At 40.8% G+C, this 13773-nt stretch overlaps 1 protein-coding gene across 1 annotated transcript; it reads left to right on the forward strand.

The window, feature by feature from the left end:
* The first annotated feature begins 718 nt into the window (after positions 1-718).
* LOC308689179 (tripartite motif-containing protein 16-like protein) lies at positions 719-7228 on the forward strand. The gene is made up of 6 exons (XM_081362757.1): positions 719-1359; positions 4473-4568; positions 4654-4887; positions 5337-5496; positions 5914-5961; positions 6189-7228. The coding sequence occupies exons 1-6, from the start codon at positions 787-789 to the stop codon at positions 6707-6709; spliced, it is 1632 nt and encodes a 543-aa protein (XP_081218883.1). The 5' UTR covers positions 719-786; the 3' UTR covers positions 6710-7228.
* The last annotated feature ends 6545 nt before the right edge of the window (positions 7229-13773 follow it).

Raw genomic sequence — 13773 nt, forward strand, 5'->3', positions numbered from 1 at the left:
CTGGCGGCTCTTTCTTTTCTGTTTGTGTGAGTGTGTTGATGCGCACGAGTGATTGACAGGTGGCCTGCTGTATAGACGCCGCTACCTGGTGCGAGACGGACTTGCGTTAGAGGAAACGCTTATGGACTGTGGGTGCCTATAACTACGGACTTCCAGTGGACTTTTGAATGTGTTTTTTCCGATGTCCAGCTTTTGAATTTGAGCGAGAGAGTGCGTGAGTGCACGGCGCGCTCTTTTCCCTTTATCATTGTAATCAGAGATTGTAATAAATATATTTTTGTATTGAAACTGTTGTTTGGGTAATTCTGTTGTGTTGCTCCCACCAAACTAAAAGAACTTGCAAGTAAAAGATAAGGTTACTTTGATAGAGTCCCAGCTCTTTAATTGGGTGGCGTAGTCGGGCTGCATTGCTTCACAAATACATGATGTTAGCTAGCACGATATTGATCTGTATCTTCTTACAACTGTACATTTTTGACATATTGACTTTACTTTGACAAAGTATATAGAAACATGCATTTGTGAGTAGCCTAAATCTTCGCTCAGTCATTCATGAGCTCAGAACTCGTAATTATGATATTTTCGACTCCACTTGAAGGACATACAGTAAACACAGCAGTAAAGTGTGGTGTGAACAAGGAAGCTGCTTTACAGACATGCCTATTTTACACACGTCACTAAAACACAGAACCAGGAAACTATTTCAACTCCTCAGTTCAGAGAAACAGAAACTGAAGTGTTGTTGAGCTGTTGTGTGTTTGTGTCTCTCTGTATTCATGCAGTAAAATGGCAGAAGCCAGATTTTCTCAGGATGAGTTCACTTGTCCAGTGTGTCTGGATCTCCTGAAGGAACCAGTGACCATTCCCTGTGGACACAGTTACTGTAAGATCTGTATTACAGACTGCTGGGATCAGGAGGATGAGAAGAGAGTCTACAGCTGCCCTCAGTGCAGACAGACCTTCAGTCCAAGACCTGCTTTAGCTAAACACACCATTCTGGCTGAACTGGTGGAGAAACTGAAGAAGACTAAACTTCCTGCTGACTGTTATGCTGGAGCTGGAGACGTGGAGTGTGACGTCTGTACTGGAAGAAAATACAAAGCCGTCAAGTCCTGTCTGGTGTGTCAGGAATCTTACTGTCAAACTCATTTTGACCGTCATGAGGAATATCACTCTCGTAAACCACACAAAGTGATTGATGCCACTGGACGACTGCAGGACATGATCTGCCGTAAACATGATAAAGAGCTAGAAATGTTCTGTGTCACTGATCAACAGTGCATTTGTGTGTGGTGTAAGGAGAGTGAACATAAAAACCACAAAACTGTATCAACTGCAGCACAGAGGACAGAGACACAGGTATGAACTGAGAGGGATTGATCACGCAGAAATGAAAGTGTCTTTATTTACTCACTCATTTACTCATGTTGTCCCAAACCGGTTTGACTCACTTTCTTCTGTAGATTGTAAAGATGATATTTTGAAGAATATCTCGTCTATTTTACTCTATACATTGAAAGTCAAGTCATGAAAGTTTCAAGATCCAAAAAGGATAAAAAACATAAAAGTAATCTTAACAACTAGCCTAGTAGTTTAAAAAATAAGTGTGATTAATTGTATTAACGTGCACTTGTAGTGTACTTCAAATTATAAAGTATATTTCAAATAAAAACTGTACTTGCAGAAAATCGTCTCGGTTACGTATGGTAACCCTCGTTCCCTGAGTGAGGGAACGGAGACGTCACGTCGTTAGTTACCAATGAATTGGGATCACGCTAGGGAGACCAATTGCCTTTGAGTGAAACTAAAACGAACCAATGAACATTGGCATGCAACATTTGCATTCCACGCCCCGCCTGCCAGTGCGGGTATAAAGGCGGAAGCGAGCGCATACACAAAGCGCTTTACGCTGAGGAGCCGAACGGTGGTCCTCCGCGAAGGTACAGCAACCATGGTGATGGGATGTGACGTCTCCGTTCCCTCACTCAGGGAACGAGGGTTACCATACGTAACCGAGACGTTCCCTTTTCGTTCGGTCACTCCTACGTCACGTCGGTAGGAGTTACCAACGAATTGGGATCCCTAACAAAACGCCATGGTGCTGGCCCCTTCCAGCGCCCTGCCTAAGCTTCAGCCAGCAGTTTCTTGAAACTTGTCTTTCTTATGTGCGGAAGCTTAGCTGGCTGGGGTTTATACAGCAACACAAACCCCAGCCTGAACTCAGCTCATAGTGAGAGGTAACAGGCCTGGCGACCGGCGATCCGCCTCGCCTGACGCCGGGGGGTGACGGAGGAACTCACGAGGTTAGTTGTTTCTTGGGTAACCAACGGAGCAGGAAAACGCACGTATCTGGCCCCGGGGGCGAGAATGGCGTAGCAAACCGACACTAACCTAATTCCTCGCGCTACTGGCCGAAGCGAGTACACGGGAGGAAACAGGTTCTACACGAAGGCTATAAAACCTAGCGAATGTGTTAGGTGTCGCCCAGCCCGCAGCTGGACAGATATCTGTCAGCGAGGCGCCTTAAGCCAAAGCCCAGGAAGAGGCAACACTCCTAGTAGAGTGTGCCCTCAACCTAGGTGGACAAGGCACATTGGAGACAGCCTTCCCCTTCTGCTGGCCTCCGTAACAGACAAAGAGCTGGTCTGAGGTCCTAAAGCTTTGAGTTCTGTCAATGTAGCAGCGCAGAGCGCGAACAGGATAGAGCAGGATGGACGCGGTCTTGGATGCATCTGTTCCTCCGGTGGAGCTCCAAAGGAAACAACCGGAGCCACTCGAGATGGCCCGGCTGTCTCTGTCGAAGACTCCGATGGCAGCGACACGGAGGATTGAGGAGCCCGTGGGGGTCTTTCACCCGGCAGGTTATTCCTCACAGTAATCCTCAGACCACCAATGGGATTAGCCGAAGTAGCCCTCTTCTGAACTGAACCAGAAGAAGAACTAGATCGGGGAACCGCCAAAGGGACTCCCCCTCGTCTGAGGGTTCTCAGTCTCGATCTTAGTGTCGTGATGCTCATGTTCCCGCAGTGGGAACATGACTCATTCACGAGCACTGCCTCAGCGTGCGCGAGTCCCAAACACGAGAGGCAGTGATCGAGACCATCAACCGGTGGCAGATATTGACCACATCCAGAAACACACGGGTGAAACGTCATCCTGAAAATGTCATCCTTGTGTTACTCTTTCAGAAAACGCTCTCTTAGTGTGCTGAAGCACGCAGGGATCAACGCGGCAACACAGCGGGGAAACTGCAAGCCCACTGTGTGCACTCAACCAGATACCAGCTGTGACAACAGCTCTTTGAAAGAAGCAGATCGCGTGAAGTGACAGTTGATATCCGGGAGATTGCGAAGATCACTGCCACGCCGTAACACCAACACAGAGAGGTCTCGAAACAGCAGACTCGTTGAGCTCACGGAAAACACAATCCAAACGCTCATTCACTCAGAGGACACAACCGGTCGGCTCTGAAGCAGAAAGAGTTTTGTTTATGCGCTCGCTTCCGCCTTTATACCCGCACTGGCAGGCGGGGCGCGGAATGCAAATGTTGCATGCGAATGTTCATTGGCTCGTTTTAGTTTCACTCGAAGGCAATTGGTCTCCCTAGCGTGATCCCAATTCGTTGGTAACTCCTACCGACGTGACGTAGGAGTGACCGAACGAAAAGGAAAATAATATTAATGAAATGAAAGGCCATTTAAGTGCACTTAAAGAGAGTAAATGTTCATGACGGTTTCACTTAATAAATACAATTTGTAATAATGCCTAATTAAAAGTTTTACTTTAAAGTGCATTTTAATAATATTTAATATTTCAACGTGACTCTTTTTCTCCGTGCTTTAAAGAAGTGCACTTATTTTGATGTGTTAATTGACATACCAAATTACTTGAATATAATTACAACTGCAGTGTGTTATTCAAGTAAATATATTTTTAATGTACAACTTCATTATTACAGTATATTTGAGTTTATCATAAATGCTTGTCTGTACATATGACAGTACACTTTAACTATATTTTAAAAACAATAGAAGTAATTATGAAATTACATTTGAAGAAGTACTTAGAAATCACTGTTAAGTACAGCTAATTGCTTTAAATATACATTTAAACTATAATACATGTTCATTTAATGGCAATTAACATGCAACTACGTGTCTGTAAACATTACATTCAGTTCACACTTAAGCATATTCTTTTAAAGTATATTATTTACATGCACTTTTTTAAAGGAATGCTACTTTTAAGAGTACTTCTTATTTTAAAGGACCAATTTTGATTCACAAATCAAATCAAATCATTGATCAACTCATGTACGCAGAGCCCAAATCAAAAATGATGACGTCAATAACATCAAACTTCACTGATCTGTGGTTTGAACCTTCAGTATAAACTTGCCATGCTAGATATTTAACCCTTATTGTGTGACAGTAGTTTTATGTGTCATTCCCTGTCATTGGTTTGTCCTCCAGAAACAGCTGAAGGAGACGCAGATGAAGATCCGTCAGAGAATCCAGCAGAGACAGAAAGATCTTCATCAGCTGAGAGAGGCTGTGGAGTCTCATAAGGTGAGTCTGGAGAAGAAGAGAAGTGTGAGACGTCTCAGTTTGGACTCACTGAACTCACTGTGTGATTGTGATGTGTGTGTAACAGCGCTCTGCACACACAGCAGTGGAGGACAGTGAGAAGATCTTCACTGAGATCATCCGCTCCATTGAGAGAAGCCGCTCTGAGGCGACACAGCGGATCAGAGATCAGGAAAAGACTGCAGTGAGTCGAGCTGAAGGACGACTGGAGCGACTGGAGCAGGAGATCAATGATCTGAGGAGGAGAGACGCTGAGCTGGAGCAGCTTTCACACACACACCATCACATCCAGTTCCTGCAGGTAACAGAGATCTAGAAGAACTGGATCATAGTGTGTGTGTGTGTGAGCAAGAGACTCACAGAGAAACATTTCATGAGAGCAGAATGAGACTAACTTAAGCAGGGCAAAAAACACTCTAAAGCTCAGCTATTTGCATTTAATAAAAACATTAAACTATTCCACATTAATTTAACTGCAAATAACATGCAATTAAGTTTCTGAAAACATTACAGCCATCATTCTGTTACAAGTATGGTACTCTCTTTTTCACAAGGAGTGTAAGTGTCAAATACTGGAGTTTGTAGCATTAAATGATGAATATGAGAAGAATGTGCTGATTGTGTGAAAGTGCTGGATTGAAGCGAGTCACTGAAGAGAAGTGAAGTCAACAAGAGCCGCTCAGATCTGATATAGTGCAGGTTATTGGCTGAAGTGTGGAGATGATGAGTTTTGATTTCTGTTTTCTGTAGAGTTTCCAGTCTCTCTCAGCACCTCCTGAATCTACAGACGAACCCGACGTTTCCTTCAGTTCTCTCTCCTCTTTTGATGGCGTGAGAGAATCTGTCCGTCAGCTGAGAGACAAACTGGAGGATTTCTGCAAAGAGGAGCTCAAGAAGATCTCTGATAGAGGTAAAGTCCTGCGCCTCGTTTATACAGACGTGTGAAGAATGATCCGAAATGTGAACGTACAACAGTTTCTGAAATGTTCCTATGATTTATAAAACATGCGCACAAATAATTTTCCTAAACGCATTCCACTTTATAAATCACAGTTCATCTTTAATTCAAGTGCATCAACTCTACAGAACAGCCACAAACATCCCTTGATGGTTTAGAAGTAATAAATACTATGAATTTAAATTGAAATCCGTTGAAATTTATGATTGAATCCGATACGTGTGTTTTATATATGAGGCATCTGGAGATTCTTCTGTTCTCAGAAATGAGTCCTGCATCATCTAATATCAGATTAGAAACGTCTTAGAAATGGATGTATTTTATCTTGTCATTTCTCTTCACACTGTTCATGTCTGTTTATTTCCACAGTCACATTCACCAACATGAATCCCAAGACCAGGAACGACTTCCTACAATGTGAGTCACTGAGAAACAAGCAGAAAAACTCACTGAATGTGTTCATGTTCTTCCTGTAGAAGGAGAAATAAACATGATAGAAGAGTTTTATAATTGATCATGTAAATGATGATTTGCACAGGATATCTGATCAGCTGCACTGAGACACTGATGATACATTGTTCAGATACATTAAAAGATCAGACAGATTCATAATTCCTGATTCTGATGTGTTTTCTCTCCATCAGATTCCCATCAGCTGACTCTGGATCTGAACACAGTGAATAAACGCCTCAGTCTGTCTGAGAGGAACAGAGTGATTACTGTCACTGACACACGACAGCCGTATCCTGATCATCCAGACAGATTTGATCAGTGGCGTCAGGTGTTGTGTAGAGAGAGTGTGTGTGGACGCTGTTACTGGGAGATTGAGTGCAGTGGGGAATGTGTGTATATATCAGTGTCATATAAGAGCATCAGCAGGAAGGGATCGGGTTATGAGTGTGTGTTTGGACGTAATGATCAGTCCTGGAGTTTGTTCTGCTCTTCCTCCAGATACTCATTCTGGCACAATAACATAGAGACTGTTCTCCCTGTAAAGCCCATCAGCAGAAGAATAGGAGTGTATGTGGATCACAGTGCAGGAACTCTGTCCTTCTACAGCGTCTCTGACACAATGAGCCTCATCCACACAGTCCAGACCACATTCACTCAGACGCTCTATCCTGGGTTTTATGTTAATTATAAATCATCAGTGAAACTGTGTTGATGTTTCAGAATAGACTGTAGAGAGATTTTACCCAGAATACACTGAGCTGCACGATAAATCAATAAAACAGTAATCAGTAAGTCCCCCTGTGGTGAAAATCAAGCTTTTACTGTTGTTTATATGTCTATGTGCTGTTTTTAATATGCTTTAAGACAAACCATGTGCAAATTCATAAGTCGACACCATTGCTGAGTATTTTCTCCTTAAAACTGCAGTGAACCAAAGACAGTCTCAAAAACACGGTTTGAAATCGCTGGTGTTTCTGACGTCACAAACTACCTTGTAACCAATCAGATCAACGTGTGATCGTCAACCAGTGGATCTCTGAGCTGTGAGTGAGTGGAGGCGGGGCTCATTTGCATATTCATAGAACCAAGTATACTAAATGAGACAAGGGTGTAGAGTTACATTCAAGCTGTTTTAAGACATGACAAATTTTTATTTCAAGGAAAAAGTGTTTAAATGTGTCAATTTGGTGATGAAATGTGAGTTTTAAGGGATAAAATGATTGACTACAGGGGGACTTTAACTCTTTTCAGACAGATTACTATGTGATAATGCAGCTGTTTTATTCACATATTCATCAAATCAAGTCAAGTCACCTTTATTTATATAGTGCTTTTTACGATACAGATTGTTTCAAAGCAGCAGTGATAATATTTTAAATGTATAAATATAATTATAATAAAATAATGCAACAAAGTTTGTTTTGGCTGGACAGAATACACATTCATGAACATATGAATATGAATATATATCAGGCCATAAATCCTCAATAAAACTATGCATGGGCGTTTGCTTTGGTGTTGCCACCCCTCGCAAGATGTTTCAAAAACACAAACATAAAAGTTAATATATTTGAGTCTCTCTCTCTCTCTCTCTCTCTCTCTCTCTCTCTCTCTCTCTCTCTCTCTCTCTCTCTCTCTCTCTGTGTGTGTGTGTGTGTGTGTGTGTGTATATATATTAGTACAAACTTGAATTGCGATTAATCTATTTGACAGTACTAAACTAAATTAATAAAATAATATTTTTTTAAAATGTATTAAGTACATGCGCAAGATGTTTCAAAAACACAAACATAAAAATTAATATATTTGTGTGTGTGTCTCTCTCTCTCTCTCTCTCTCTCTGTGTGTGTGTGTGTGTGTGTGTGTGTGTATAGCCTATATATTAGTACAAACTTTAATTGCGATTAATCTATTTGACAGTACTAAACTAAATTAATAAAATAATAATAAAAATGTTAAATTAATTAAGTACACAAATACATTTTATCTAAATAATAAATTGATTAATGTAAATAAATACACATTGCAAATGAATGCACACAAACAACCAAATAACTAAATAAATAATTAAACAAAAACATATGATTAAAATGAATAGCATTTGCAAATCTAAATAAATACATTTTGATCTAAAAAACCCCCACATATAACAGTACAATACTAGTGGGAAAAAAACGCAGTGTAGTCCAACATAATCAGCACATTTATATTTGACATTTTCCACAGTATTAATTGGGTCTTTATTGAAACTATAAGTTTGTATATACTGTGTGTGTGTGTGTGTGTGTGTGTGTGTGTGTGTGTGTGTGTGTGTGTGTGTGTGTGTGTGTGTGTGTGTGTGTAGATGTATACTTATGTAAATTAACACATGCATATTTATATATAATTATAAATATGAACATAAAAAGAGAAAAGTGCACAAAAATGTCACGTGCATAAAAAGTAAAAAGCTCAATAAATCTAAAAATTGCATTCACTTAAAAAAAAATGAGTGCAAAAACGTAAAGTAAACTTGCGAGTTTTTGCACTCAGCTTCTACTGTTTTTTCAGTGCATTTTTGTGTTCTCGTTGTTTTTCTTGATAGCAAGTACAGACTCTGTGTGAATGTTCAGATGTCTGCAATAACGACAATAAGCAGCAGATGTCAGCATTTATCTTTTGTTTCTGTCCGAGTGCACCTGTCAGAGAGGACCGCGCGTGACGTCCCACACCTCACCTTATCCGTCCCGCCCCTGACGTCGCACACACACACAGTCACACACACACACACACACACACATTCATTCACGCGCTCATAAGTTTGAAGCAAACCTCGACTCTCAGCTCAAGTCCACCTGTCCGTTACTGAGTAACACTGCAGCCACTTTCTTAAGAAATCTATAGCACAGCTCTTGTAGACGACCGTCTTGCTATGAGGACTTTCGGGAGGCGATAAGCGTGCTGTCCTGTCCGAGTTATTTTGGAGTAATTTTGGACTGAGAGGAGAGTCTTTGTCGACATTTGAGTGCGCGCGCTCTTCGCGAGACCCGGAGGAGGTGAACAAACTGACCGAGAGCACTTACAAGGTGAGAGAAATGACGCTTGCTTGCCTAAGGACAAAAACGCCAATATTATTCACCTGTTGAGGTCACAGTGGCTTGCTTAAACGTTAAACATCAACATATGTGAAGACATTTCAAACACGTCGTCGATAACAGGTTGACAGGTTGGACATTTCTGGATTGAGGTGGTCATTTTGCTGGTTGAGAAACTTTTAACCAGGTCAGGAAACTTTTTGTCAAACTGGGTCGTTTGCTGAAGAAGACAAACACGATTCTCTTCAGGTTATTCAAATGTTCGGGTTGTCATTGAGCAACAGGTGGGTTTTAACCACAGCACATATGGTTGTCAAATGATTTATTGACACACCCAAATGAGTCAGATCTGAATCCTACTAGATTAAATCATCCTGGGATTTAGTCACACAAGTATACTGATACTGTTTTTTGCCTATTGGGAATGTATTTTATTATCACTCCACCCTTGCTTATGCATCATGCTTTATTTCCCTTTAAAACTAGCCAAACACAACCTTAATATTTGCACAACAAGATAACGTTATAATTTAGTGTATGTTCTGGTATTCTGCAGTTATGCCCTAATCCTGAAATGTACCCTTTCATTTTCTTTATGATATAAAATGAATAATATTTAGTATTTTGGGGGGGTTGGAATATGACCCAAGCTTGTTCTCAACATTTTTCGTGACAAATCTACTGATATTGAATAACTTTAATCGTAGAGACACACAGTAGACCCCATGAGAAAGTGTTGACAATATGTGCACTATGTATGCACTTATAGATATAGACTATATAGATGCACTTTTATGGACTTCAAAACAAAAACGGCCATTCACTGCCATTAAAAAGCTTGGAAGAGCCAGGACATTACTCTGATTGTATCTGTCTGAAAGAAGAATGTCATATACACCTGGGATGACTTCAGGGTGATTAAATCATGGGCTAATTTTCATTTTTGGGTGAACTATCCCTTTAATATGTGAAGTGAACTATGCTATCTTTATCTCTGAAGGAGTAATCATGCAATGCAAAGATATCTGAGAAATAGTGTTAAAGGTTGTACACAGACCACAACATGTGACATAATCCTCAGTGAAAATTGTGAACAAATGTAGAAAGATTTAGCACTTTACGTCACAACACAACAAATAATGACAAAACATCAAAAACATAAATAAAGACAGCAACCAGTAAAACAATCTCATAACAGAAAATGCATAATTCATTATTTAAAAATTAAAATTTTGTCATAATTTATTCAACCCAATGTCGTTCCTTGCCTGTATGGCAGTGGATCTCAACCTTTTTGACTTAATGTACAATATTTTAGGGCTTGGCGTAGCTAGAAAGATGTATAGGCCTATTTGTTATAAAAAAAAAATACTTAAGAAATATCTTAAATAATTTTAAGTAACCTTGAGGCCCCTTTGGAAGTTTGTTGAGGCCTTCTTGTGGCCCCGGTCCCTTGTTGAGGACCACTGCTGTATGACTTGGGTGTGTTCACACTTGGCATGTTTGGTTTGATTAAAATGAACCCTGGTGCGATTGCTCTGTTAGTGCGGTTCATTTGAATAAGTGTGAACGCTGCCGTCTGAACCCTGGTGCGCACCAAACAAGTGGACCGAGAACGCTGAAAAGATGAGTCTCGTTCCGCTTCCAAACAAACTCTGGTGCGTTTCAAGTGAAATATATGAAATGCAACACGGACCAAAGACATGAAAACAAATCAAAAACACGAAATTATGTCACAAAATTTGCCCCTAAAAAGGACAGAATGCTCAAGCACAACTGTTTTTTCTTGTCAGTCGTGATGTTGCCCATCTCAGTTCAGGCATCAGAACCGCGTCTCTTCGCAGCAGATCTTGGTTTGTGTGTGTGACGGACGGGGGATTCCTGATGCTATTTTGGCTCCTTTACACATTTTATAAGCTCTTCACGAGTTATCAGCTGGTCAAAACACCATCATATGAAGCTACGCACATACAACGAGCACATTTAGCCAAGAACACAGCATTGTTATGGATGTTCGACAAGTTCTGTTGCAAAATATATAGCTTTGTTCATTTTAGTTTTTTATCTTTAGGTTTGGTGTTAAAATGACAGTGTGAACACTAAGTGAACCAGGGCTAAAAGTATAATTTACTGTTTCGTTCCGGACCAAAGGAACCAAGAGAACCGAACTAGTGTGAACACAACCCTAACTTTACTCTGCTGAACACAAAAGGCGATATTTTGAAGAATGTTGGTAAACGGTTTCGGTTCCCATTGATTTGCATAGTATGGTCAAACATATAATGGAAATCAATGGAAACCGAAAGTGTTTGACTGCCAACATTCTTCAAAATATCGCCTTTTGTGTTTGACTTTTTGTGGTCCTACAGGTTTGGAACAACATGAGGGTGAGAAAATGACAGAATTAAAAATTTTGGGTGAACAATCCCTTTAATGTTTCAGCAGTATTATTAAATTTGAAATTCTTTGTTCAGACAACTGTGTTTAACTAGTTGGGACAACATTATCGGTGACTTCTGTTGGTCTAACACGGGTTTAAAGCAGTTTTTAAGTAATTAACCAAAAAAAAAAAAAGAAGGTTTGTTTGTTTTTTACAGTGCAGGGGTAACAGGACGGACCTATAATAACATTTTCTTGGGAAGGACGAGTTTACAGTTATTTTGTGGTCCTCTGATTTTACAGTATAGCTGTGGCACTGAATGAACGCTTTCATTGGTAGGAGGTTTATTACCAGAGACCTGCTCCCACGTCAGATCTGTCCATAAGTGCGTCATTCCAATATAGTTTCATTCCAGTATAATATCAGCTGTGCCTCCTGTCATACCGAGTCTCAGGCGGTTCGATACGTGTCAGGGAGCGGAGAGGAGTGGGCTGAAGTGAGGATTAGTAAGCACATGTATGCCTCTTAAAGTTCAGTAAATATAACCAAGCCCAAGTCTTCACTAGTGACTCATTCAAATCTCTGCTTCCTCTCTTCATAATGCAGTGAACTAATGCAGCTTTGGCAACTACTAAAACACAACCTGAGAACCTCTACAGAAAGGATCAAGTGGGTCGAGTCATGACTGGATATTTCAAACTTATTTTACACTCTCAGTTCCTAATTGAAGGTCTCTCAGAGGATGTGTGTACAGAGTTATGTGAAGCTGATGATTGGCTCTCTAAGGCCGCATTTACATTTCATGGTTCAAGTGACCCAATTCCGATTTATTTTTTTTTTATCCTTCCACGTGGCATTGATCGGATATGACCCAGGAACGTGTAAGCAGAATTCCGATATTCTCAGTTTGGTTTCAGTTCTCATTTATATGTGGAAACAACTCTAATTTGAATCGGATATGTGCATTTGCGTCTGCCATGTAAGCGGACAGTGGTGCGTTTTCCCAAGTATGGTCCCAAGTTCCGACGTCATCAGAATAGCTTAACGAGTCTGTTTCCCAAAACATTTGCAAATAAACATTCGCTAACAGCATCGCAAACTTGTGTGGTTGAAACGACAGCTCTCGACCTGTGGTTAGAAGCAGAGTTTCTTGTTTGAGTGATGTGTGGACTCAATAAATCCTTTAAAGGCCATCTTTCAATTTAATTTTATAACTTAATTTATACAGAATCTTGTATGAAAATGTCAATTCAAAAAGACATACATAAGAATACATATGTTTTACAAGACCCACGAGCAGAAATTAAGAAAAAAGTGTACCTATTCTAAGCTAGGCTTCAAAAAACCGCCCTTTTCCAGAGAACGCGTCATATGACGTAACGACAGGCAAACAGAGGCGGGGGCGCTGCTGCCCTGGACCCTGGTTCTCAGTGTGGGTTTACGTAGTCTGAGAGGTGGTAACAGAAAAGAGAGCTTGTCGTTATCGTTATTATATAGTACGTTTGAGTTTTCACAATGGTGAATTCTTGTGTTTGTTTTGGATGCAACAACTCCAACTTGTCTGGCCATCGGGTCCACCGATTTCCAAACAAGAAACACAAAGATTTCCGTGCTTGGATACGTTTCGTCCAGGCAAAGAGAAGCAATTTCGCTGCCGCCTAGGTGACAAGACACACGGTGGTATGTGAAAAACGCTTCACACCGGACAACTACAACCAAGGAGATCTTATGGAATTTCGCATGGGATTTCGACGAAGAGAGTGGGTTAGGCTGGCAAATGGAGCTGTCCCATCGGTGCATGCAAGTCCACCAGCAAAATCTGGCGGGAGTGAAGAGTCCGTTAGCACTAGCAGAGAATCTGCGCGCCGAAAACGGGAGCTTTGCACAGTAAGTCTTATACTACTTTATACAAATTGTTGCATCGAAATGTAGCTCTGCATGTAATTTCTGCAAATGTATTTTTCTTGATGTTATAATGGATTAGTCTTGGCATGATTTAGTTTGAGAAGTTAACGTTAGCACCATGAAGGCACGAAAGCCCGCCTAGCTGTTAACGTTAGCTTCCGTCAGCTTACTCATGTTACACCCCGTGAGGCTGCACATGAGCCTCCTGACACTTATTTTATTGAACTAATAAGACAGGGTTCCAGACTGCGACCATTTTCTGAGAATGTGGGAGTTAAAATTTTATGTGGTCGCATTTGTGCGAGTGCATGCAGGTTCATGTAACGTTAGCCTACTACTCGGTTAAATTCACGCATAAATTTTCCTGCATTGAACTTGGTTTAGCGCCTGCCAAAGTGAATTTTTGTCCCGCCAAAG

Source organism: Scardinius erythrophthalmus (assembly GCF_964197995.2).
Source record: "Scardinius erythrophthalmus genome assembly, chromosome: 1".
Lineage (NCBI taxonomy): Eukaryota > Metazoa > Chordata > Actinopteri > Cypriniformes > Leuciscidae > Scardinius > Scardinius erythrophthalmus.